This window comes from Ictalurus furcatus, chromosome 23, assembly GCF_023375685.1.
Source record: "Ictalurus furcatus strain D&B chromosome 23, Billie_1.0, whole genome shotgun sequence".
NCBI lineage: Eukaryota > Metazoa > Chordata > Actinopteri > Siluriformes > Ictaluridae > Ictalurus > Ictalurus furcatus.
Genome location: NC_071277.1, coordinates 16,155,220 through 16,181,164, shown reverse-complemented (window position 1 = coordinate 16,181,164; position 25,945 = coordinate 16,155,220). Strand labels below are relative to the sequence as shown.

Sequence of the window (25,945 nt, the reverse complement as noted above, 5' to 3'; positions counted from 1 at the left end):
GCAATAAATCAATGCAAATTCCAGATTGTTAAAATGTACAGCAAGTGCTTTTGTTTTTTTTATTTTGTATTTTTAAAACGTTGACTGTAATTTAATTAGCTGAATCTCTTGATGTAATGTGGTCTCACTTCTCGAGCCACCAAACACAATTAATGAATGTAAAGTGATGAGCGAGACAGAGTGAAAAAGTTTCTTCATTACAGTTCATGATTATTCTCTTAAGCCTAGCAGGGTGTCAGGCTGCGGGCATTGAGACAATATTTTTGCACTTTATTTCTGTACATCCATTAGTCATGGTTTCTTAAATAAACTAAATTGCTTGCAAATGATGATTGTGCATTTTTGATACTGTACAACTTGATTACATTCCAAAATCAAACCAATAAATGTTATTTCTTCCAAACCCATAACGTTTCTTGGTTGTTGCCGATTTTAGTAAAGGAAGACGCCAGTGCGATTCAAACGGTGTCCAAACCAGAATAAAATTTAAATGTGACACTTTGATACTGTAGCACACTTGGTATTCTGGGAAAATATTTCAGTATTGGCAGATTATATCATCAAGAGAGATATATTCATATATACACACACATTCTAGATTCATTACACAAAGTGAAATATTTTAAGCTTTGATTATGACTTACAGCTCATAGAAATCAAAAATCCAGAAGCTCAAAATATTAAAAGTTTCACTTTGTGTAATGAATCTAGAATATATGAAAGTTCCACTTTTTGAATTAAATTATGGGGGGGGAAATGAACTTTTCCATGATATTCTAAATTTTTTGAGATGCACCTGTATACAGTGCCCTCCACTAATATTGGCACCCTTGGTAAATACGAGCACAGAAGGCTGTGAACGTGTCTTTATTGTTTTGATAACCTTTTGATCTTTTGTTTAAAAAATTGACAAAAATACTCCTTGTGAAAAAAAAAAAAAAAAGTTCTTTAGAATTGGTAACAAAATGTTCTTTGTGGAATATGTTTGACAGTGAGGGTTTGAGAGATTTGGTGATGTTTTGTTTTCCCCACATTAATCATTTTATTACATTCCAGGCTAAACCACAAATATGTAATCTGAATCTGGAAGAAAACATTATGGTAAAAACAACGGAGACAAGTCGGCCTAGTATCAGTCATAGTAACATTTCTTTTGATTTAATTGATCAAATGAAATGCATTCACATCATGTCTTCACAACGTCACGAAAATGAGCTTAAGAAATATATATATATATATATCATCTCAGACAGCTTGAAAGACTTAAAAAAACAAAACAAAACAAAAAAAAACCTATTTACGCAATAAGAATATTATAAAATCATTTCAACAACAGAGATTAGCAATACAGCTAATACAATATAACGACATAAAATACTAGCCTTCAGAGTGTAGTCTTCTATTGCTGTGTAATTCTCAAACACACACCATGCAGGTTTATCAGAGTGAAAGTTTTCAGTGATTGATTTTTTTTTTTTTTTTAAACCATAAAGCTTAACTTCAGGGTGTTTAAAATGTCCTCACGTATGGACTGTGTCTGTTCAAAGCCATATCAAAAGGCCAAAATTATTCAGCTTATTCATGATTCATTATAACTAGATGAGTGTTTGCAGGATGGTTTTAGATCCCAGCTGAAGCAAACGTGTGTGTGCTTAAAGTTATAGAGTGTGTGTAACAGATGGAGCGATTAGTTGTTGGTGGTATGCAGCGTGAGACCTGGTCTGTTCGCCTGGTTCTGTTTGCGGAAGAAGGCCTTGCCAAACTCATATGTGCTTATCATTATAGCGCAGGCTGGAGCCACTTTTATCAGCCGAGGCATAAAACCTGAGAGAGAGAGAGAGAGCATGAGAGAAATTAAACTACAAAGCAATATGAAACTGGATATGGTTTTTCACAATATCAGAATATTTTCCAGATACAATAAAATATTCATACAGCAAAAGAAAAACTCAATTGGTTTCAGAGGAAAAAAAGTCAAGGTGTTAGAATGGCCCAGTCAATCACCTGACTTGAATCCAATTAAACAAGATTTAAAGACAACATGTTTAATAAAATGGTCCAAAATCACACCTGAATACTGCGCCTGATTTAATTTCTTCATGCAGGAAGCGTCTTGAAGCTGTCATTACAAACCAAGGCTTCTTCACTAACTATTAAATACTTTTTTCCAGTGTTATTCCACTTTAATACACATAACTTTATTTATGGTCTTTAATGTTGTGAATTCTTTATATTTCTGGAGTTCTTGAGTTAACACTGATGTCTGGTGAACGTTTCATGGGAATAACCTCATTGGAAATATATTTACTGAAAGACAATGTTGACGAGTCCAATACTTATTTCCCCGACTGTATAATATACAGAACTTGTCCTGTATTTCCAAATAGGATCACATGTAATGACATAACACTGGTGGTGCTTTTTTTTTTTTTATTTCTTACTTGTACAAATAACCTGGAAAATATGTTGTACATGGGGGGGAAAAAAAGGAATCGTTTAATCCATGTCCTCTTCAAGATACATCACAACTGTATTGAGAAAACCCGTTTGGAAAACTGTTATGGCTTTGGAGTGCTTGATTTTGTTTACATGGATCTCCTGTCAGCCATTTTATACCAACTAACTAACTCCCCTCCCTCATCTCAGTCTGTTCAGAAAGAAAAAAAAATGGCTGAAATCAGCAAGCGCCTAGCACTGACAGATATTTCTCCTGTGAGCACAAAACCTGATGAGAAAACAGCTTTTCCATGATGGAGTCATTTTTACTGGTGAATCAAACGAAGCCGAGGCAAAATTAGCGATGTCGACCCTGGACAAGTATGTAAATGAAATCTGTATAAAGCTTTGAAAGGTTTCAATGGCCTGCTTTACATAAATCAAGTAGATATATTTTATATTCTTCATTAAGCTCATAAGCCTTCATTACAAAGAAAAACACAGCGAAGGCATTCTTGACCATTCTCATAAATCAGTATGAAATGATTAGTAGTAGAATAGTAGTAGAGATACATTTGCATGTTTATAGTGTTAGAACTTGCCTTTCAAGCAGCTGAATGGCCAATTACGCTTGAAAGTGATGTCATGAGAGTCCTTGATAATGCTAACTCTAACTGAAGCACTGTACTTTCTGGGGGCGGAGCTTTGTGTGCATGGGCGGGAAATTTGGAGGAGTCGTCGTCGACTCAACGAGTAAAAAAAAATCATTCAAATCTTCAACTCCACCTATTTAACCATTAGAGACCTAATCTACCCAATACACCAAGGGCTAGACTATTTATAAACTGATTAAAAGTGGTTAAATTCATTGTTTACAAAACTAAAGGAAAAGATTGGCTTTTGTTAAAGTTATCTATTCTTTGAGAACTCTTACCTGCAAAGAGTCCTTGGACGCCGCTCTCCGCGACGATTCTTTTCATCACCTTATAGGTTGAAGACGAGGCTTGAGGCAACACTACACAAGCAAATGTTATTCATTTGAGTGTCTAACAAATATGGCTCATCAAGAAACAACAACTTTTGTCTTATCATTCACTGTTATCAGGCCAACATCTTAGAATTGTCCAGTGCAAGGGTTTTATTTTAGAACAGGAGTTGGAAAACGTACATTTCCTAGCCTGCAGTTCACCCAGTTCCACCTGCCTCCTGGTCTTCACCACATCAAACGGCAGTGTTACAATTGATGCGATCTGAAAAGGAGGAGGAACAAAGGATAACTAGGACGCCCAACAAAAGACACATTTGTGTCTGTGATGTGTATATTTTTATCTTTACGGGGTTGGACAACCAAGAAGATTTGGTGTCCGGGCTTTTATTTATTTATTTTTAAATTCATAGTTACAGCAGAAGTGTAGGTCCAACGACCAGAAAAACAAACTCTACTCCTTATTGCCTTTTCCCAGTTTTAATTTGTTCTACATGTTTAAACTGAACACGCTTCAGGCTCAGATTCCTGCTCTTGGCTGACAGGACTGGAACGCGATGTCGTCTTCTTCTATTGTAGCCCGTCCACCTCAAGCTTTTACAGTCGTGTGTTCGGAGATGCTTTTCTGCTCACCACGGTGGTGAATAGGGGTTACATGAGTTACAGTACCTTTCCTGTTGGCTCGAATCAGTCTGGTCATTTTCCCCTCCAATCAACACGCCGTTTCAGCCCACAGAACACAGGATGTTTTTGGTACCATTCTGTGTAAACTCTAGCGAGTATTGTGTGTGTGTGAAAATCCCAGAAGATTGAGCAAAAAAGCCCACCTGGCACGAACAACAATGCCACGTTTAATTCTGATGTTTGATGTGAATATTACCTGAAGCCCTTTACCTATATGTGCATGGTTTTTATGCACTGCACTGCCACCACATGATTGGCTGAAACCAGATCCCTAATTTAGGATTTTGTGATTTTTACTCCTAAGCTACTTATTGCGTATTAAACAGCGCAGACTCACAGAGCCGGACACCGCTCCTGAGGTAAAGGCGATGCTGACGGTCGGCTCAGTCGTCTTGTTGTAGCGACACAGCCAGGCTTTACCTTTCTCATAGTTGTACCAGTACAAGGCTGAAAAGAGAGGAGGCATGTGGTGCGGGATTAGCATGCTACAACATAACAGGGAAAGATGTGGAGCATAATGTGAACAAATGGCCCTGTTTATTATGCTAAAATAAACAGTGCAATAGGACTTAAGGACTCGGAAGTGTAATATGAGGTCAATTTGTATGAATATGTTTTTTTCCCACCAGTTTAAATGATTCATTTTTTTTAAAAAAAATGTTTTTATTTCCTTTTAGCAGCAGCATATTATTGACCATCACTATTAGACCTATCTATTAAACAAACACTCTTCTCTATCAAATTTCTCACATCTATAGCTGAGAAAGCAGGCCGGTGAGGTGAGATGTAAACTGAATTTTGCATTTCATTTGAGAATTTGTTGCCTATTATAGCATGATTTTCAGTTGATTCTTACAAATACAACATTTTTAAAGATCATTTTTTTTTATCTGTAGGTGAAATGAAATGTGCTACAGAAGACATTAAAATTTTCGCCCCATAAGGCCCACTTATACGTTTTTTGAGAGCTTATTATTGAATTTTTTTTTATTTTTTAAATCTTCGCTCTCTTTTTTTTTTCCCCCTTTCGGTCTGAAATGTAAAGTTTTTACTTAAAACAAAGTAAAGGGACAAATTTCAATTTCGTTTTTATATCTAGATTTCTGTAAAGCCGTTTAGTGACAATGCGCGTTGATAAAAGTTGTAGATAAAATTGACGTAAAGTGCCACTTTGGACTACGTTTTGAAAATCTACCTTCTTCGTGTTACACGTTTTTGATATGCAAAATGATCGTGTCGATTCATTTAACATGCAAACTAGTCTCTGACGTCATCTGGCGACATTCTAAGCATGCATTAGGTACTTTCCCCTGAAAAGACCCTCACTGTGGAGGTCTCCAGTCCTGCTGCTCGTGTTTGCTCTGTGAGCCACCCAGAGGCTGTATGAAATAGTTATTTTACACACTAAACAAGAGAACACATCTTCATTATGAAGGGAAAAGTCTCGTGTATAAGTCTGTTTTGTTTTTTTTTACCTGAAAATGGTACGTCCCTGAGCAGCGTGGGCCCGAGACCCCTCCAGAGAGCGAGCCAGCCTTCATTGTGTACTGCCGAGCGAATCACGGCACTCAGCTCTCTGTACGACTGCCTCTCTGACTGCAGCTTAGTGCGGATCAGCTCTAACGGACTGATCAGAGTAGCGGAGCCCACTGCAACACACACATTCACACACACACATGACTCAAGGGTTATACCAAGCAGCTCAAATCAAAGTATATGGAAGGAAAGATTTTCTGTAGTCTAAAAACATGAAAATAATCAATAATCAAAAAATCAAATGTGGCTTGTACTTGATTGTTTAAAAAAAAAAAAAAAAGATTTCATGAGTGTTGTTTCAGTATATACAGTAAATGAAATAGATTTTAGTGTGTTTTGTGCTTCTTGGTGTCAAAATTTTGTGTTTCAAACCGTCATACAGGCAGGACAGTGGAGAACATAATCATATCTAACTAATACAGGACATCCTCTTCTTCTTTTTCCATCAGTGTTCCTATCTATTACAATGGTTACTAATTATTTTTGGTGATCAGACTTTGCCCCTAAGTAAATAATCACCTTCAGTGTAACATCGAGTGAGAGCGAGAGAGAGACTCAAGCATTCAATCTGATGCTCACTCTACCATTTAACAACAAACTTCGTGTTGGAAAACTTTTAGGAACCCGATTAACAACCCGGACACTCAGGTCTAAGAATCATATTTAAAGTCCCCGTGGACGTTTTGTGGCTTTTAGTACGAATATATTCGCCTTAAAGTTATCTATAGACTAATGCGCTCCAAAACAATGACAAAAAAAATTGCATTTTGAGCATATATGTGTTTAAAATTTACAGTCTCTCTCTACCACCGATATGGATCAACAACTTTGATGACATCATCCTGCACTTCAGCTTCTCATCACATTTTCTGTCCAATCAAATGCTGGAAATGGGAGATTACATCGAAACGTCGAATAACACTGCACGTTTCAAGGCACTTTACGGGGACACCACCCTGAAAGACATGAACCATGTTTATACTGAAATACCGGTGACGTGTCATTAGTCATCCTGGTGTTGTAATGTCATTTCTGTGAGAAGTTAGAAGCGGTCTGCTGTGCTGACATCACAAGAGGACAATGCTAACAAAATTACAGTGGTGTTTAATAGGAGAAAACATAAGTGATCATGGACAGGTTTTGCTGTTAGCTCATTAAAAAAATGATATAATAATAATTTTTTAAGAAAAAAACAGCAAGAGCTTCTTTTCTCACTTAGAATTTTTTCAGTGAGCTTCAATGTCATATTAATGGGAAATCCATTAGAGCAAATGCTGGATTCAAAGTCCCAGAATTCAATGCATCAATACAACAAGTTACAGCAGAGACTCAGCACAGCTAGTTGTGATCTATGATAGTTGGAGCTTTGGAAGCTGTTCGGTTTGAGCAGAGTGTACAGATGACGAGGAAATGGAGATGGATGAACTGAAGGACTAAAGCGCTGCTGCATCACTCTCTTTAGGTAGAGATCAATTCGCACTAGTGTCACTACCAGTAGGTAGTCAAATGGAATTGTGAGTAATGTAGGAAACAGTTAATCAACATGTAAGTAGAATATGACATAGAAAAATAGACATTTTAACTAACTATTTAGAATTTCATTCATAGAATAAATCTTGGACACTACTGAAGAACAGTTAATTATAAATATTGATATGAAAGTTGTTTAGGGTGGATTTTTCCTTTAAGAAGTAAATCATATTTGCTCTGCTGCCTTATAAGAGCAAGTAGATTAATTTAAACTTTTTATCTTGGTGTGTGTGTGTGTTTGTGGTAATATCTTGAAGTGGTTACATCATGCTAACAATCTGGCAGTGACCATAAAAGGTACAGTTTGTGTACACAAAACAGATTAAATATTTACCCATTTTAATAATGTACTATAATATACAGTAGGTCTAGCAAAGGTCAGTCGAGTGCAAAGTTTGCGTTCCCTTTGCATCTATTTTACAGTTTATCTTTTAAACAGTATTCCATGTTCATTTAATGGTGTTTTCCTGTTAAATACTTGTTAAAGCCTAAAGGTTATAGCAGCTGACTTCGGTTGCAGGGATCTCTGTTAGCAAGCTCAATAGTTTGCATCACAACTGCCATGCTCCAGTTCATTTCTTTGAATGAGCTTTTCAAGGTGTCTAAAAATTTAAAACTGTAGATTATCAAGCCATTTTAGTAAGCAGTTTACAGTCAATTTGGAAAAAGGCACGAGTCACGAGGGCCAAAAAGAGAAAATATTAACCTTTCACAGAGCTGCAGAGGGGTATAAAAAGATATCAAGGTGTTTAAGGATAGAAACACACACAGGAAAGACTGTTATTCAGAAAGGGAAGAAACAGGAACACTCTGTTCGCTACCAAAGAATGTCAGAAAAATAACTGGGGGGGGGGACAGACGAAAAATCCAAAACAAACACCAGGAGCTCTGAACATTTCCTTAAAGACAAGTGGGGAAAAAGTCCATATTTGTATCACATATGACTCTGAACTTAAAGTTAGGGTGTGCAAACTTTTGCTAAAGTAATCTCACAGGTAACAATAATGAAGAGTTTCCGTTATTTACAACGGTAAATCTTTAAAACGGAAATCAAAAACAACAAATGATTTGTTGGTGTCACGACTTTGAAGTAAGGGTGTGCAAACATTTGCTCTTCACTGTAGGTTAACAAATATGACACTCTAAATTCTTAATCGAATAGTAATTAATACTATTTTTTGTTGTTGTGTTTTTTTTAAAATGTCGGACCATTTCTGAAAACCTTGCGTTAAATATTCTGTTAGTGTCATCATTTTGATGTAAGGGTGCACAAACTTTCGCATTTAACCGAAGGTTATGAAGAGCTCATCTTGATGCACTTAATAATCGCAATTTAGACTGTCTTTTATTTATAGAAAGAGGAACATCTGTGAAACCTCACTTTAAGCATTTTGTTGGTGCCATTATTTTGGAGTTAAGGGTGCACAAACTTTTGCACTGAACTACAATATAGAAATGAAAGGTTTTTCAGTTGGATCCAGGGGGGGAGGGGGTTGGAAAGTCAGACCTGCCTATGTAGGATTACTAAAGTGAAGATGTCATATACTGTAACCCTAACCGTAACCCACTCTAGAGCAGACATTGTTGACAGTAGTCAGTTTGACTCATTCTAACGCTAACACATGGGGTCAAAGTTAACCTCGAGCTATTGATCCAGCTAATAGCGGTGCCAGGTCTGCCTTTTCCCCCATCCGGAGCCTGAGAGAAGCACAGAGCTGGTCATAAGAGGTGAAGTACATCACTGTAGCTGGAACAGCCATAACTCTGTGGACAGAAAACTCTGCGTAAGAACAATTCCCATCTCAGGAACAGTCTCCTAAGTAAAGAACTGGATCATGACAAGGAATCTTGAGCGTGTTGTCAACAGTGTGGATAAAAATTAAAAATGGCTCTAAACACACTGCTACCCAGGTTACATACAAATGGTAAAACAAAGAAAAAGAAGAAGAAAATAAAAAAAACCACTAACAGTGTTGGAGGGAGGCCACTCCACAGCGACTTGATCCCTTCCATGCGTACAATCCTGATAAAGGCATCCTGTATCACAAAACATTATAGGTTTTTATATACGCTTTCCCACCATGGCTATCTTAAAATTCCATAGAGAAGTCACAACAGCCGAATTTGTTTACTCACCAGTGTGCCACTGAAATGAACCCGAGGTTTGTACCATGCTTTCCCATTCCCGTTTTCACACACGCATATATGATCCATCAGGCCATTGCAATACACAAAGCATTTCCCTGTGGGGCAGAGGAAAATTTGAGTATACACGAATCAACAGAGCTTAGAAGATTTGCAAGGGGAAAAAATAAAAAAATAAAAATTCATTTCAGCACAAAATACTAACTGGAACTATCTTTACCTTTAGATAAAGGAGTGCTCTGTGCTTGGAGTCTGATCTTGATGACATCCAAAGGCGTTACTGTAAAACAGAAGAAAAGAGGGGTCGTTATTTTAGCTGAACAATATCGGGTTTCAAATTTGATTAAACAGTGGCCTTGTTTAAACATACACGATATGGACAAACGTATGTTGACACCTGACCATCTCACCCATATGAGGCTGTTCCCCAAAATGTGGCCAAAACATGGATGCACACAATAGTCTAGAATGTCTCTGTATACTGTAGCATTAGTGGAACCAAGAAGCCCAAACCTGTTCCAGCATGACAATACCACTGTGCACAAAGCGAGCACCATGAAGACATGGTCTGCCAGGGTTGGAGTGGAAGATCTCCACAGAGTCCTGACCTCAACCCCCCTGGAACACTGACTACGTTTACATGGACAGCAGTAATCTAATTACTGACCTTACTCTGAGTAAGATAATAATGTGATTAAGGTGTTTACATGAGTCTCTTTTAGAATACTCGAGTCATGCTCCTGTTTTACACGTTATAGAACATAATTAGATTAACAGCCCGCGTCATTACGTCACCGCGCCACGCTGTCCGACGTCCCTCCAGAATTTCACGTATCAACATACAGTTCGTCTTCGTTATGGTACCGTATACAGTTTTGGGTGTTTTTATTTAATTTTTTTACGGACGCTTTAAGTGCAGTTAATTATCTGTCATGCTATACGTGCTAATAGACAACTGCTTGAAGTCGTGGGCCCCGTCCTAAACCGCGTACTTACCTACTATATAGTAGCCGAGATACATGTATTTTTCCCCACTGGAGGCCTATAGTAGGCAAGTATGTGGTTTGGGACGCAGCCGAACTCTCTTGTTCACCGTAAAATGTAAAACTGCCGTGTGTGATCGTGTCCTGTCGCAAAATGCGGTGAAAACTCTCACACGACGTTCATAATGTGATTAAGGTGTTTACATGTCTGTAATACACGTCCATAACCCCAATTCCAAAAGAGTTGGGACACTGTGTGAAAGGTAAATAAAAGCAGAATGCAATGATGTGTAAATCTCATAAACCCATATGTTATTCCCAATAGAACATAGAAAACATATAAATGCCTGTCTATGATACTCTTTTTATACCCAATCATGTTACTGACCTGTTGCCAATTAACCTAAATAGTTGCAAAAATATCCCTCCAGCTGTTTCTTTTTAGTAACGCTTACTTTTCCAGCCTTTTGTTGCCCCGTCCCAACTTTTTTGAGACGTGTTGCGGCCATCAAATTCAAAATGCCTTTAGTTTTTTTCTTAAAATGGTACATTTCCTCAGTTTAAACATTTGATATGTTTCTATGTTCTATTGTGAATAATATATGGGTTTATGAGATTTGCAAATCATTGCATTCTGTTTTTATGTACATTTTACACAGCGTCCCAACTTTTTTGGAATCGGGGCTGTACTTTATTACTGTGACTTTATCGGAAAATGCTTTCAGCATTAAAATATATGAAGAAGCATGACTTTATGGGCATGCAAATGTGAAGTGCACACACACACACACACACACACACACACACTCACAAAACTCTTTGTAGATAAATAGGACAATTTGTTGGAAAAACAGCAAGATCAAACTCAAAATCATTAGGTTTTCCCACTTGTGCGATTTTATCATAGTCAAAGTTGTAGTCGCTGTGCCTTTGTGCAAGCAATGAGAATTAATTCAATAAAAGTTAATTCAATAAAAATATGGCTCGTCTACATTAAAGGGTCATTATTTATTACTTTATTTACTTTCCCCAGTTCTCTAAATACCATTATTGCCATTGTTGTTGTTTTGTCCTTACCCAATTCAGTGCTTTGGCAATAGCCGTTAACTACAATTCATGCCAGTAAAACAGTTTTGAATTTGAATTGGTCTCACCCTACCTTATCTCTCTAGGCTCCTGCAGCCCTACACCCTGCTCACACTCTCAAGTCCACCAGTTCTAGCCTACTGGTGGTGCCTAAAACCAGACTAACATCAATGGGGGGTCAGATCTTTTAGTGCAATAGTTCCCAGACTTTGAGATACCACCCCCAGGACCTTCATGACTGAACTTCCATCTCCCAATTTAAAACAAAACCTTAAAACACTTTTCCTTTTCTTCTTCTTATCAGCGATCTCTCCCATCCTGCCCATTCACTGTACACACTCATGAATTCTGGATAAAGGAGCTTGCGCATGTGATGATAAAGTTCTTGAATATTAAAAAAGAGCAATAGGTAGGATTAGTACTTTTTTTAATCAAGATTACATCCCTAACAGTTATATAGGTAGGTTTGACAGCTGAATGTTGTTTTTTTAAACTCCTTGGCCTACGCATATGCCTAGCCACCCCCCCCCTCCCCTCCCGCCACAATTTCTGCCCATGTTCACAAATCTACAGCACTCTGTAGCATGTCTATAAAATAATTGACAGGATGTCTGTCCAAAGTCATGTTTTCAAACGGGTTTACTCAGTCACTTAATACATTTTTGCTGAGATCATGTCCACCAGAAGCAAAAAAAAATGGAATTTGTGCCTGCTCTGGGTGCACCCGTGTTGAGCGCTGAATGCATTTGTGATGTCACACTCCTCAATAATGGCTAATGACTCATATGAAAGTAGACACTCTGGGATTTAAGAATTGCAGTGTTTCATAAGCATTTTTCCCTTTTTTTTTTAGCATTTAAACCTAGCCTACTAGTTTTAAATGCTATAGTTTTATTGTGACAGTTGTATACAGTGTTTTAATATCAAAAAAGATTTACTTGTGCTGTCTGTTTTTATCTCCGTACTAGTGTTATTGTGGAGAAGTGTGAATTGTTTGCCCAACAGGGGGCTGGTCGCCCCCCCCTTTCCAATCACCCTGCTCACCAGCAGCTAAACACAGAGTCACGATACTCTACACACAGAAACCCAACAGTATTCTGACTCGTCTTACCTCAGACTTGCAGCAATAAAATAATGCATTTGTTTATCCTGATTGAAAATGTCTGAGAAGTCGATTTCCATTCCGCCGGCAGAACAGAACACCAATGTCCTGCTAGAAAGGGTCATATTTCCTGTTCTAAATATCTTCCATGTTATTTGTTCAAGTAGGAAATGTTTTTATTTTTAATGACTATTACACCTTTAAATGTAGTCTTCTCCCTACCTTTTTGTATGTGTATGTGTGTAACGTGGCCTTGTACGTTAGTAAGGCACTATACAAATCAGACATGTTACTGCTATATTTATTAAATGTAGTTTCGCTCAGACTGGGGCATCCGAAAAGGCAGAGTAAGCAGGAAAGAAGTCACTTTAGTAATTTTTTTTTTGTTATGCATAAACAAATTCAATGAACTTACCAAACAATGATGTGAGCAAAGCCCCAGAACAAGAAGACACCATCTGCTGAACTGGTGTTATACTATCCATGTTGGTTTGAAAACTCTGAGAAGTCATCTCAAACAGCCTGGTTTAAAGACAGACATGAAGAGAGATGTTTACTTTAATAGTTATTTAGTGATGACGTAATTGCACATTACAATAACACTGAGCAAGGCAGGAGAGAAGTCAGTGCCTAGAACAACAACTTCACTAAGGTTCAGTTTAAGTTTCTCACCTTGGTTTAGTCCTTCCTGAGTTTCGAAATTAATTAGAGGACAACTTAGTTCCCTTGTTGTGAACTCCAGTCCAACGATCTTCAACGAACCTCTCATGTCATTTATCGTGTCCTGGAGTTGTTTTCCTAGCTAGAGATAGCCACTACCACTAATCATGAAATTCTTAAAATATTCACTCGGATTAAAATATATCTCCACGATGACAGCATTAGAGAGACGTATAAGTAAACTAAATCTGACAAAAAAAACAAAGTCTCTCTCCTGCAACAACCCTGCAAACCCTATATCTACGATTTATAACCGCCTGGCTGGAAGATCACGTTTTTTCGTAAACTACACATGACACTGGGACTGTGTATGTAACACTAGCCTTCATTTTCACAGCCTCACATTCGTCATAGTAGCCATTTAAATCACCCAAATGTACATATAAAATAATTATGGATACTTTCAGATGAAATTCGTCAGTTGGAATTTAACTATGTTATTTATTTCATATTATACATCTTATATAAGTTCTGCAAGTTCCTATGATGGCCGAAAAGTGCGTTTGTGGAATTAAACCGTGCTATCTGTTCTTAGCAGGAGGAAGTGGATTTCATGAGCGGGAAAATAGAATTGTTTTGTTTGGGCTAGGTCTAGAGGAAAACAAAAACAAACATAATAGAGCGCTTCGTTCTTGTGTTCTTGCAAATAAATAAATATATCGATTCTAATAAACATCAACGCGAGGACGAGTTGCATCCAGGGCGTTCATGAATATCCATGCAGGCTTGGTTGGGGGTAATTTGTAAGCTAGCTGTTAGCTTCGTCTGGGTTTGAACTTCCGGTGTAACGTTTGTGCAGTTTAAAAAACGGGGCGCATTTAAAAAACTCGACCTGTAGATGTATAGATAGATAGATGCAGATACGAGCTCATGTTCAGTTGTAACATAGCTAAACGTAGAGAAAGTAAAGTGAGTGAAATATCCTCATTGTTAGATTGTTGTGTTTGTTTATTTTCCACCGCGTGACTCTGTAAATAAATCCTTTTTTTCTTCACAGAAGGCTTACTGCATGGTAACGGTAGCTAAGGAAGTCTTAGCAACTCCTGAACTGTAATGAAACAACAGAGCTCTCACAGATCTACAAAACCTCAATTCCAAGGTAAGTCCTCTTTTTTTTTTCCATCTTTAATTTTTATCTCTTTAATTTGTATCTACTTTGTAACCTTCCGTCGTAGACCACAATCAAGATCCATATATAAGAAGTATGAACTATTCATGTTCAGTGATCACATTGGCATAATAACAAAATGCTTCTGTAGTATTATATTTATATTTCCTGTTTCTGATGCTGTGATTTATCAATTTTCTTTTAATCATTTATTCTCAGTCCAAACTGACAATAATAATAATAATAATAATAATAATAATAATAAAAAAGTAAGACAATCAGAAAGTTCAGTGTATCCATGTGCCATGTTTGGAGAGGCAGAATAACAAAACGCTTCCATAATATTTCTGTTAATTCATGGTGTAATATTTCTGTTAAATATCATGTTATATCTATTTTAATAATTTCTTGTCAGACTCTTTCGTACCGAAGAGACGGTCCCATATGAAATAAGCTGAATGATTTACTTTAAAGAGTAAAATTTCTCATGGTTTGTTTTTGATGTCGTGTTAAATCTACTTTATTCATTTATTGTCTGATTGAACAGACCTATTAATGATCAAGACACAAGCTGTGTTCAGTGAGGTGTGATGACAGCATGCTGTTACGTTCTTATGATAATGATGTTTGTAGTACTCCATTATGTCCAGTCTCATCATTTCTTGTCAGATTTAATGGTCATATTGTATGATTAAATGTACTCACCATGTGTTTAGACGGTTTCCCGTTAGACCTGCTCCCTGCGCTCCTTTAATGTTGAATGAATCCATTTTTTTGTTTGTTTTAAATCCACAGACCCAAACCTGGACAACGACCAGCACCAAAAAGCTGCATCTATAAGGAAACATAATAAAGACAGTGAGGCAGTTCAGAGGAAGCCCTTGGCTGGGCGAATCTTTTATTTGGATCTACCATGTAATAAACGCAGCCAGGTTTTAGAAACTGATCTCAAGAGCCTCGGAGGAGTGAGTACAATTTGAATCATTTAATCTCGTTTTACTTTTTTGTTGTTTTTAAGTCATGCAAGTAATGTATGATTTTAGTTAGTTAGTTCTCAATATAACCGATGATTATGGAAGATGCTCTGCTTGCAAGCAACATGCAAGTACTTTTCCAAAGTTTTGTGGTGATTTTTTTAAAACATTTTTATTACTTTTTTTTATTTTTATGAATGTGTAATGAGAGTTGTGAAGTAAAACAGATGACTAGTTTCCATGTTTTTGCATTCATGTGCATACTTACTGCTGTTTGTTTATGCAGAGAGCTGTGATGAGAACCAATAGAAAACGTTTATATGCTTCTCTTTATCTGTCTAGTCTTTATGTACAATTAAACGTGTTGTGATTTTCCTTACACGTTTCGTACACGATTTGTGCTCATTATGACGGCAGATTTAAATCCATATTAGGATTTTTGAAGTTGCTGAGTGATGCTGTGGGTTTTTTTTTTTTAATCATTACAAGAAAAGCCCACCCTGAAACTCCTCACAAACGTGTTTGCTTGGTTTGTTACCGACTTATGACTATGAGGAGCATGTAGGCACTCATAGTAGTATTAGTATGAAAGTTGAGGCTTTGGACTCTGAACTGTATGAGGTGGGTTTACAGATGAGGAGAAGAGAGTTGGACAGACTAAAGGACTAAAGCTTTGCTGCATCGCTCTCTTTAGGTAGAAATGAAGTTGGTGCTAAATCACCACGGCACCACTATGAGCCGGTATGGCATTCTGGGTCGTGTACAAAACTATTAATGAAAGTGAATCTTGACCAACTCAGAATGTCATTATAAAATGAATGTTTTGCACAAGTGAAGATTGATAATGCATATTAATATGCACGTCATTGCAGTGGATTTAGTTTTTCTTTTAATTAATGCTTCTTCTTTTTTTAAATATATAAAATATATTTAAACCTTCTGTCTACTACTTTTACACCTGATTGATTGGCCTTTCTTGCTGATAAACGTGAGTGGCTGATACTTTATGCGCACATGTTATGGCTGATCCTTTCAAAGCTCTGTGTTTGTTGAGAACAGGGCAGTGACAGACCTGTTTGCAAGTTAATAGCACTCTCATTCAAACATTGCATGTCTTTATTTCCTTTTGTCCTTTGGGCAGATTTCAAATCTCATGGGTTTTTTTTCCTTTATTAAAAGTGTAAAGCAGCTTTGAGTGGGAAAGTTGAATTATGGTTACATCCTTGTTTACTTAACCACTTTACTTCACTTTTTCAAGTAGTGCATACAAAAGTAGCAACCAAACAGAACGATTAATACAAGCAAAAACCTAATTACCATAATGTACATTGTTTGTTTGTTTACTTAATGTTTCTCTTCATGGTATTCTGTGTGTTCTTGTTCTTTCAGACTGTGGAAAAGTTCTTTAGTAAAGAGATTCGATACTTGGTGTCCAGTAAACCCGAAGCTCGGCATGTACAGCGGCTCGTTCAGGACTCCCCGGTGCCGAGTCCAGACTCGGGCCTCAGCTCCCCTCATCCTGGCAGCAGGAGGGATAGTCACGGGCCCAGAGGCAGCTCACAAGGACCTGCTGACACTGTGAGGAGCTTTATCTCAAGCTATATCTCAGTGTCAAACTTGTATACACTCTATATCTTAAAGTTTGTGGAAACCTGACCATCACCCCATATGTTGTAGCATTATAATATCACTTCACTGGTACTAAGGGCCCCAAGCCATGGTTCTCTGAGGTTAGAGAGGAAGAACTGAAACACCTACTGCAATTCCAGTCTGAATTCCTGAAGAAATGTTTTTCTGAATGCGTTGATTGCATTGCAGCTCATAACCGTGCTGTGTTTTTTGTTTTTTTTTTTTTTGTTTTTTTTTTTTTTTTTTAAACTGAAGCCATAAGAGTCAGGTCTGTCAGGAACATAAACTACAAAAATTAGACAATGTTGATTTAAAATTCTTCTTTAATGTTTGTGACTTTCATCATCTCTGCTCTGTATTTCACAGATGGTCGCAAGCCGAGGGAAATCCTTAGTGGAGAAAGTCGTTAAGGAACAAGTGAGTGCTTTTGTTTACACTGGCGCTCCTAGACAAAGCCTATCACAGATCTTGTGGATTATCATTGTAGATTCTCACCTACTGTTTGGAAATGTTAATCACGTTACTGATTTTGTATTGAGTGTTTTTTTCATCCCCCAATTTCTTAGGAGCGTATTCAGATGAACAGAATCCTGGCCAATGCACTTGAATGGGGTGTAAAAATCCTCTACATTGATGGTATTCATCAGTTCATCTCTCACTATGACCCTCATTTTGTTGCTTCTATTGTTTGAGAAGAATTTTGAAATAGAAAGTCAAAGCTGATTGAAGTAGACATTGTGTTAACTCTTTGCACGTTCCAGTTTTAAGATTGACATTTTTGTTACCATTCATTGTAGCTGATTTACCCTTTCTCTTTTAAAACAGACGTCATTTCATATATCGACAAGAAAAAGAGCACAATTGCCAAAGTCAGAGCAGCGGCTCACCCGGTGAAGAAAGCTGTAAGTGTCTGTTGTTCATTCTACCACAGTAACCTTTTATAAAGATGCAATAGGAATGAATTTTGCATTGAAATTTTTTTGATAAATCTGAATCTGGTGAGTTTGTAAATGATAAAGATTTTCCTTAGCAAGTTCAAAATTTTTAAACCACTGACATATATTTTTGACATAGGTCGACCGATAATGGATTTTACCGATAATGATAACTAAGTCGGACGGTGCCTGCCGATTAACCGATTAATCAACCGATAGTTTTTTTTAATTGATACTGAATGAAAACATAACACTCAAAGTAAAATATTGCTGAAGTTTATTACAAAAATAAACAGTATTGTACCATGAAAATGTGGTATACTTTTTAAAAAATAAAATATTAATATATGCTATAAATAAATATTAAAGTAAATACATCCAAACTGAACCAAAAAGTAACACTCCAAATAGCAAATAAAAATGGAGACATCCAAAATGAATCAAAAAACACTTCAAATAACACAACAAAATTTGTCATTGATGGTTTAAATTTCGCCTCTAGAGGCCGCTCTCGTACCATATAATTACAGCAGATTCTTCTCAGCCGCTCCCACAATGGATGCAACTGGGAAAAATTATCTGTGTGGATTTTTGCAGATAAACCCGAAAGTTCCAGGAAAAACGATCAATCGACAAAGCCGATCAATAGGTCGACCGTTAATAAAGATTGTGTTGAGTTAGCTGTTCTCAAGTTGATTTATTTGTACAGTATTTCTTCAAAAGTTTGAATGTCGCTCCTTACGTTATACTCAATCATTTCAATCTTCTGTTTTAGGCCAAACCTGAGACCACAGATGGGACTGCTTCTCAGAAATGCAACCGTGAGTAGAGTACAATACACACTCTGTCAGTACGTGTGCAAAAAAAAAATTTTTTAAAAGACATTTTATAGAATTTTAAGAACCAGGGTTTTGCTCTGTTCCATTTCACTTGATTCAATTTCAAATAATGTGCATATCATGAGCCATTTCAATAATTAATGACTCTCAGTAATTCTCCTAAATCTCCTGATTCGTTTTCCTTTCATTTGGAGCTGATTCAGCTCGTTCTGTACTGCTTTAAAAGCCATGATACATCTTCATATATTTTTTTTTATTTATTTGTTTATTTTTAGCTGGACGAATCAGTCGCCCCTTCGTTAAAGTAGAGGACTCCAGCAGGTACAAATAATTTTTTATTATTATTTATATATATATAATATTTTAATAATTTCTCTTTAACCAGTAAAAGAAATATTTTATACCTCAAGTGTTCAGAATTTCCTGTTTTTGCTCGTTTATGTATTTATTTTGTTTTTCAGACACTACCGTCCCATCTATCTCCCCATGGCCGACATGCCTGTGTGTAACCTCAGATCTGCTGCCCCCTTCAGTCCGTTCTTGGTAGAACATGATAAAGATGTCCCTGGGAAAAAGACCAAAGTGCACGGGTATGTTCTAGCATGTGGTGTCTGAGGGTCTGCATTTCCCAAATAAAATAAACCTTTGCCAGCATGACTGTACGTCATCATGGATCAAATTTATTTTCAGAAACACCTATTGTTAATGTTGTTGTTAAAGCAAGACACTATGGGTGAACAGAGTAATATTTTGTAAACAGTAGATACAGTTTCACAATCAATATTTGCCAGTTTGAAGTATACGAAATGTGCTTGTTTAGGCAGATTAGGCTATCTAATTAAATATGCGTACTAAATAAAACCAAAAATCTAGTCTTCTGATGTTAGAAAAAAAGTTCTTCACTGTGAAGATGTGGTCGAGGGGAAGACTTTTGCAGGGAAAAAAAGCCCTAAGCAGCCGTGCATTATTATAGATTTTTTTCTTTGTTGTTTTCTCGTGATCTCGACATATCAAAAGTTGTATTCTCACAACGTAATTTTATCGCGAGAAAATCTCACGCTTTGTGAATGAGACTGGTATTAAATGCACTCCTAGAGATGGACTTTATCTCTGCATTAAGAGAGAGGGGTGTCCCCCTTCTGAAGTGTCCGACACTAATGTAGAAGACCGATGATGCACTGATGACGTATTTTTGTAGGCCAACCCGGAAATTAGCATCATCCTGGTTCCCTCGACAAAAATCCAATAGGATTTTTCTATTGGCTTTTGGATTATTGCAGAAAATAAACTCGTTGACCAACAAAAGCTTATGATTCTTACATATTTTTTTCATCAAGATAATCTTCTCAAATGAACACAACTTTTATGAATTTTAACCTAAATAAATACAGCATAAATACAATCTCCAGGAGTAAAAAGCTAATGTTAGACTCTAAACGATCTACACCACGGTCACATGACTTCATCACCACCACTACGCTTCCGGCAACTCTTTCAATCTTTTATTTAAAAAACACTACAATTGGAAAAACTATAAATTGATAAATCTATAAGTTGGGAAGTTTGAGTTGGAGTAGTTTGCAAGAACGCAAGTATAAACACAACGAGGCTGTAGTAGATGAGTTTTCCTGTTCGGCGTGATGACGTTTAATTTCCCCGACAACCTCTATACTCCCATTTAGCCACTTGTTAGCAACCGCCTTTTTCAAGACCCGTAAAAGCTTAACAAACTCATGAGTGGGGTATTACTGATGTATTTTATGTCGTAGTATAAAACATGAACATGTCTTCAGATTGTGTTAACCATATACATTATTTCAGAAAAGCCCGTTGACTTCGGGACGATGGATGTCGAGAAAACAAGAAGAAAAAATAATAATAATGCATGGCCGCTTAGGGCCACATGTGAAGTGCTTGAATTTGGTTTTTTGAAATTGAAGTACTGGAAAACTTTTAAAAATAGGCATTTTTTATCTAGATAAAAATAGGCACTTTTTATCTACGAAATCCCGAAATAACTTTTAAAGTGTTTATTTTGGATAGAATATTTCATACTCTTTCCATAGTCTGACAACAGAAATGGAAAAATATGCAAATGAGAACAGCTTTATTGGGAATTAAGAAATAAGAAGCAGATGTAAAGAGCTGACACGAGGCAGAATGCAAATATGGCGTAATGAATATGCTAATTAGCACATGGCATCGTCTAGCGATATTTAGCGACTTTCCATTGAAAGTTGTTGGCATGATTGCCATTTCTTTGTAAACACATATCGAGTCGTCTCTACCAACTTTGGCTCCCAGTTTGGCAACAGTGTTGTGTGTGTGTGTGTGTGTGTGTGTGTGTGTGTGTGTGTGTGTGTGTGTGTGTGTGTGTGTGTGTGTGTGTGTGTGTGTGTGTGTGTGTGTGTGTGTGTGTGATGTTCAACATGCTTCCGTTAAAGTCCATCACAACCTTGCCACAGCTTCCCGATCCAGCCATGAGAATGATTGCAATACATTCTTCTCTTTTCAAACACATGCTTCAGGTCTGGAGTAGATCGACGGGAGAAGAGCAGGAAAGACCGACACCGAGGCCGTGAGGGAAAGGGACGAAGGAAAGGGGGCTACTGCGAATGTTGCATCGTCAAATATGACAATCTTAAAGCTGTGAGTAACAAACAAGCACCAGTGCAAATTTGCAACAATTTAATGTCTAAAATCTCTTTTTACACTTCAACTGTAAGCAGCCTTTTTGAATTCTGGACTATATTATCCCTGATCTACAGCACCTGCAAAGTGAGCAGCATCAGGCTTTCTCTAAAAGTGAGGAGTACCTGGTGGTGGACAGAGTTATCACAGGACTCAGCTGTGATTTTCTACACATCAGCCCCCAAATTAAAAGGTACTTCCACTCACGATCGCCGTATCCAGACAATGGCAAGAAAAGCAGACGGTATCACATATAAGTCACAAGATCAGCGCTGACTTCAGCGGCACTTCAAAGACACATTATTGTCATTTAGTTACATTTTTTTTATCCTGTTAATGTAACTGTAATTCAACAGTGTAGTGTAATTAAATTTGTGTCCTATTAGTGTTACTGTAGTAGCCAAAAGTGTCCAAGGAAGCACAACCAGCTAACGTCTTGGTGCCAGACACCACAGCACACCTTCAGAGGTCTTGTGGAGTCTGTGCCTCGACGGATCAGAGCGGTTTTGGTGGCACGAGGGGGCTTTGCACAATATTCTGTGTGGTTTTAATGTTAATGCTGATCGGTGTACATCGTGTTACGCTCTGCATGTTGCAATTCTGTGATATTTCTGGAGATATTTCTCCCACTGTATATAGGATGTGAAGACAATAAATATGATCTTGACGTGCACTGTAATGTATTCAAACTATTTCCAATGTCTCTGCTGCAGGGTGAAGTGCAGCGTCACGTCCCCAATCATGGTCCCTGGACCAGCCGTTAGGAAGGATGGAGAAATGGGGGTTGAAGAGGAGGATGTGACTGACGAGACCCCACTCTGGGGCTCTCAAAACACTGAGCGTTCAGTCCGCAAGCGCTCCAGAGAACTCTCCCAAAGTCCTAAAGGAGACTCGGCAGGACAGTCTGACGCGTTTCAGAAATCCCAGTCAAAGCGCGGATCATTTAAATGGGACTCCAGTTCTAATGCTGCTTTACAGAAGGCTTTGGCTACATCATTGTGTAACACCAGACAAGATTGTCTTTCTGAGTGTCTGGACAGGACCAGGACCCCGTTGCACACCCGTTTGGAACAAGGGACTTCACAAAGCAATCGGCATGTTAGACTTTCAGATCCTGCAGGGTTCGGTACGACCTGCAGTTCATTGGGTGCAGGGACCTCTCGTGCGGTCTCTGAGCAGTCTGCAATGTCAGACTTTCAGACTGCACCAAAGTTACTCTTAGATGTTGCAGAATGTACAACCGAGACACCTTTCTGTAAGACCGGCAAAGCAACCGACACTATGCATCGTGGACCTGTCACACAGGAAATGTCTTCTTCCAACACGGACATTCCGTCTGGAGTCTTGCAAAGGAAAGTGCGGACGTTGAGGCGGAGACGAACCGCACCATCGGAGCCCCTGTGTGGCCTTTCTGGTAAACGTGAAGAATCCCAAAATCTTCAGTGTCTGGGAAAAGATTCTGAGTCTCAGAGACTTTCAGCATCTGCCGTGGACTTATGGCAGCTCTTCCAGTCCAGCGACGACGTGGAGGAGGATTTTAACGGTTTCTACAATTAGTAGAAAAGGGACGTTGAATATGAAGAGTGTGAGTGTGTGTGTGAGTGTGTTGTGTGTCAAATAATCAAATATTTTCTCTGGATCACTCAGAGATAGTCCAGTTCTTAAATGAATTGCTGTCAAGAAGTGGTTAATATGGGACTGAGATATTAAATATTATATATTAAAAAGAATAAAATATTATATAAAGCTACAGAACATAAAGCATTGTAAAAAAAATCTTATTCAGTTTGAAATAAACCACATAGTAAACATAAAATGTATTTAGAATGAGCAATATGGGACTTGCCTTACGAATGAGATCAACTAGTCAAGTTTACAAGTTTCGCAATTAAACTATATTCAGATTCCACATGTAGAAACTGTGAATGTGAAAAAATAAGTACACCCTATGGAAATGGTTGGCTTTTTTGACATTTGGACAAGCAAACATTTGATCATTATTGAAACAGTGCCTGTTAATGAAGTTGATATACTTGAGTAAAACCACAAGGGAAACGAGCTTTTACAATCATTTGTAAAATGATTAAAAGTAAGTACACCCTTGGTCTCAGAAGCTAGTATTTGCCCCCTTTAGCAGAATAACTGGCCTCAGACAGATGGCCTCACATTCTCTTCCAGCACTCTTTGATATGATGCAGAATTCATAGTTGAAACAATGAACGCAAGCTGTCCAGTCCCTGAGGCAGCGAAGTAACCCCAAACCATTACATTTCCACCACCGTGCTTCACAGTTGTTATGAGGTGCTTCCCCTGAAAAGCTGTCTTTGGTCTGTGCCAAACATGTCTGCTGTTACTGTGGACAAACAACTCGATCATTGATTTGTCTGTCCAGAGCACATTATTCCAAAAGGCCTGGTCTTTGCCTATATGCTTGTTGGCAAACTGTATTCTTGGAAAGGCTTTTTTCTGGTACGCCTCCCATGCAGGTCAAATTTGTGCAATCTCTTTCTGATTTTAGAAGCATGCACTTTAACACCAACATTTGCAAGACTTACTAGCAAACCCTGTGATAAAATTTTGGGGTTGTTTGGAGAATTAGCTGGGACGGCCAGTCCTGGACAAATTGGCAAGTTGTTTGAAATCAGTGCCATTTGTAGATTATTTTCCTTACAGTGAGATGATGTATTTCAAAAAAATTGTACATCCTTTTAAATCCCTTTCCAGACTCGTAGGAATCCAGGAAACAGAATTGCAATAGCTTTGTGTTCATAAAGGAGTACTCCAGTGTTTCACTATACTGATAACGGTGTAATCATGTACAATCATTTCAACATTTTTTTTCTTGTAGAATGAAAAGGGGACAAAAAACTGTTTATCAGCAGGATTCAACAACTGTCCTTAGACTTCCATTGTAAGAGAGTTTGAGTAAACATTTTTACACCACACCGCTGTCAAGTTCTCTGATTGGTGGGAAAGTGTTAACTAATTTTCTGTAACAGAAGCTCTGTAATTTCAATCACAAGCTTCTATTAATGTGCTCGTTCTAATACGTTATTGTTTCTATAGAAACAGCTCATTCACAGAGACTTTTGTGTTGGAAGCTCCACATAATCTACACCTAAACAGTCCATACAGGATTTCCCAGAGTTCTTTTTTGTGATTTGTTGCAGCCAAAAATTTTTTTTTTTTTTGCGGAAAACTACTTAAACTGACAAAATTGTTTCGGAAGGACTTTCGCAGTGGCGGTTGTTTGGTAAATGAGACCATTTAGCTGTGCACATGAATCGAAGAGGGCTTTGCTTGTGGCCCAAATCTGCAGTAATTTTGAAAAATTGCAAGCTCCTCTGAATATTAGAGAGTTTTGCGTTAATTTCCGTGATCGCAAAATCCTGGAGGGACTGCCTAATAAACAGAAGTTATTTAACAAAGGCGTATTATTGTTGATATGGTGACGCTTTGTGTAAGGCTCTAAAATTTCTGGAAGGAGTCTCCAGTGCCAGTGCTTGTAACGGTTATCCGTCCTAGCGGAGTCTTCAGGATGGACGAGTTTACGCTTTCCATTTTCTCAGTAACACGACAAGCTGCATTTTTAAAGTTATTCTTGTTATACTTATTCAAGCGAAAGGAAATGGAGAGACTGGTGAGGTTACGACTGGTAGCTGTTATGACATACACGATGTGGTATGTGAGGGAAATTACTCATTTTTACTTTGTAATAGTTTTATTCTTGTTCTGTTTCATTCTCATCAGAGGATAACGCTTAAGAAGGCCATGTCATGTCACTGAGATCAGTACAGAAAGTTTATCTGCTTACAGAGACACAAACATGTTCTTCTGTTCAAGGTTCGTCTGCACATCTTCCAAGACCCTAAAACAAAGCCTGTTTGAACTGCCTCAAACTGCTTCTTATCGGTACACAGAATTATGTCATGCTCTGTGTTTCATTTATATAGTAGTGGTTTAGTTCATATATATGAACTATATATTCATGTATTAGTTATATAGTAGGACTTTAGAGCGCACTCATCTATTCTATCCTGTATTAACCATCTTTCTGAAATAAAACTTTTTACCTTCAGAGGACGAGTCTGCGAATGTTGTCTAATTTCCACGACAATTTGCCATCTCCTGTCTGGGCTGCACGAGTCTTTTCAGCTTTTCTGGACAACAAGCAAACCGGAGGACGCCCGTGGAAAAGTTTCACCCTGAGGCCCGTGTCGACGCGCAGGCGGTCTGCCTTTTAATGTGCAGAGCGAAAGACCGACGCAGCCTTACCACTGACTGGTAGGAATCATCAAGAATTTAGAATTAGAATTTTATGAATTCATTGTGTATTAGTGTCTCTATGGAAGGGAGTCAATGATATAAGAAATGCACGTATTACATTGAGAGAAGTATTACATGGAGTGATTTCTTATAAGACGTTCTAGGAACTTTGCCTCTGCGACGGCAGAGATATTGGTGTTTCTTAGATCACAGCTTCATGCTCTGCATTTCATATATATAGTAGTGGTTTAGTACAAGGGCTGCAGAGCGCTCTCATTTATTCTATCCTGTATTAA

At 37.8% G+C, this 25,945-nt stretch overlaps 2 protein-coding genes across 4 annotated transcripts; one reads left to right on the top strand and one right to left on the bottom strand.

The window, feature by feature from the left end:
• Nucleotides 1-851: 851 nt before the first annotated feature.
• Nucleotides 852-25,593, bottom strand: slc25a40 (solute carrier family 25 member 40). Of its 3 annotated transcripts, XM_053611626.1 has the most exons (12): nucleotides 25,457-25,593; nucleotides 15,021-15,149; nucleotides 12,903-13,009; nucleotides 9,537-9,596; nucleotides 9,308-9,414; nucleotides 9,141-9,208; nucleotides 8,811-8,935; nucleotides 5,581-5,754; nucleotides 4,443-4,552; nucleotides 3,605-3,686; nucleotides 3,371-3,451; nucleotides 852-1,824 (listed from the first exon to the last, which is right to left on the bottom strand). In XM_053611626.1, the coding sequence occupies exons 2-12, from the start codon at nucleotides 15,083-15,085 to the stop codon at nucleotides 1,688-1,690; spliced, it is 1,116 nt and encodes a 371-aa protein (XP_053467601.1). In that variant the 5' UTR covers nucleotides 15,086-15,149; nucleotides 25,457-25,593; the 3' UTR covers nucleotides 852-1,687. The 3 variants fall into 3 exon arrangements, with proteins under 3 accessions (XP_053467601.1, XP_053467602.1, XP_053467603.1); XM_053611627.1 differs by lacking the exons at nucleotides 15,021-15,149; nucleotides 25,457-25,593 and adding an exon at nucleotides 13,160-13,512; XM_053611628.1 differs by lacking the exons at nucleotides 852-1,824; nucleotides 3,371-3,451; nucleotides 3,605-3,686 and adding an exon at nucleotides 3,701-4,248.
• dbf4 (DBF4 zinc finger) lies at nucleotides 15,175-22,940 on the top strand. Its single transcript, XM_053610942.1, has 10 exons — nucleotides 15,175-16,867; nucleotides 17,285-17,335; nucleotides 17,485-17,554; nucleotides 17,744-17,820; nucleotides 18,629-18,674; nucleotides 18,968-19,013; nucleotides 19,154-19,282; nucleotides 21,221-21,341; nucleotides 21,461-21,576; nucleotides 22,097-22,940. The coding sequence occupies exons 1-10, from the start codon at nucleotides 16,637-16,639 to the stop codon at nucleotides 22,938-22,940; spliced, it is 1,731 nt and encodes a 576-aa protein (XP_053466917.1). The 5' UTR covers nucleotides 15,175-16,636.
• Nucleotides 25,594-25,945: the final 352 nt, after the last annotated feature.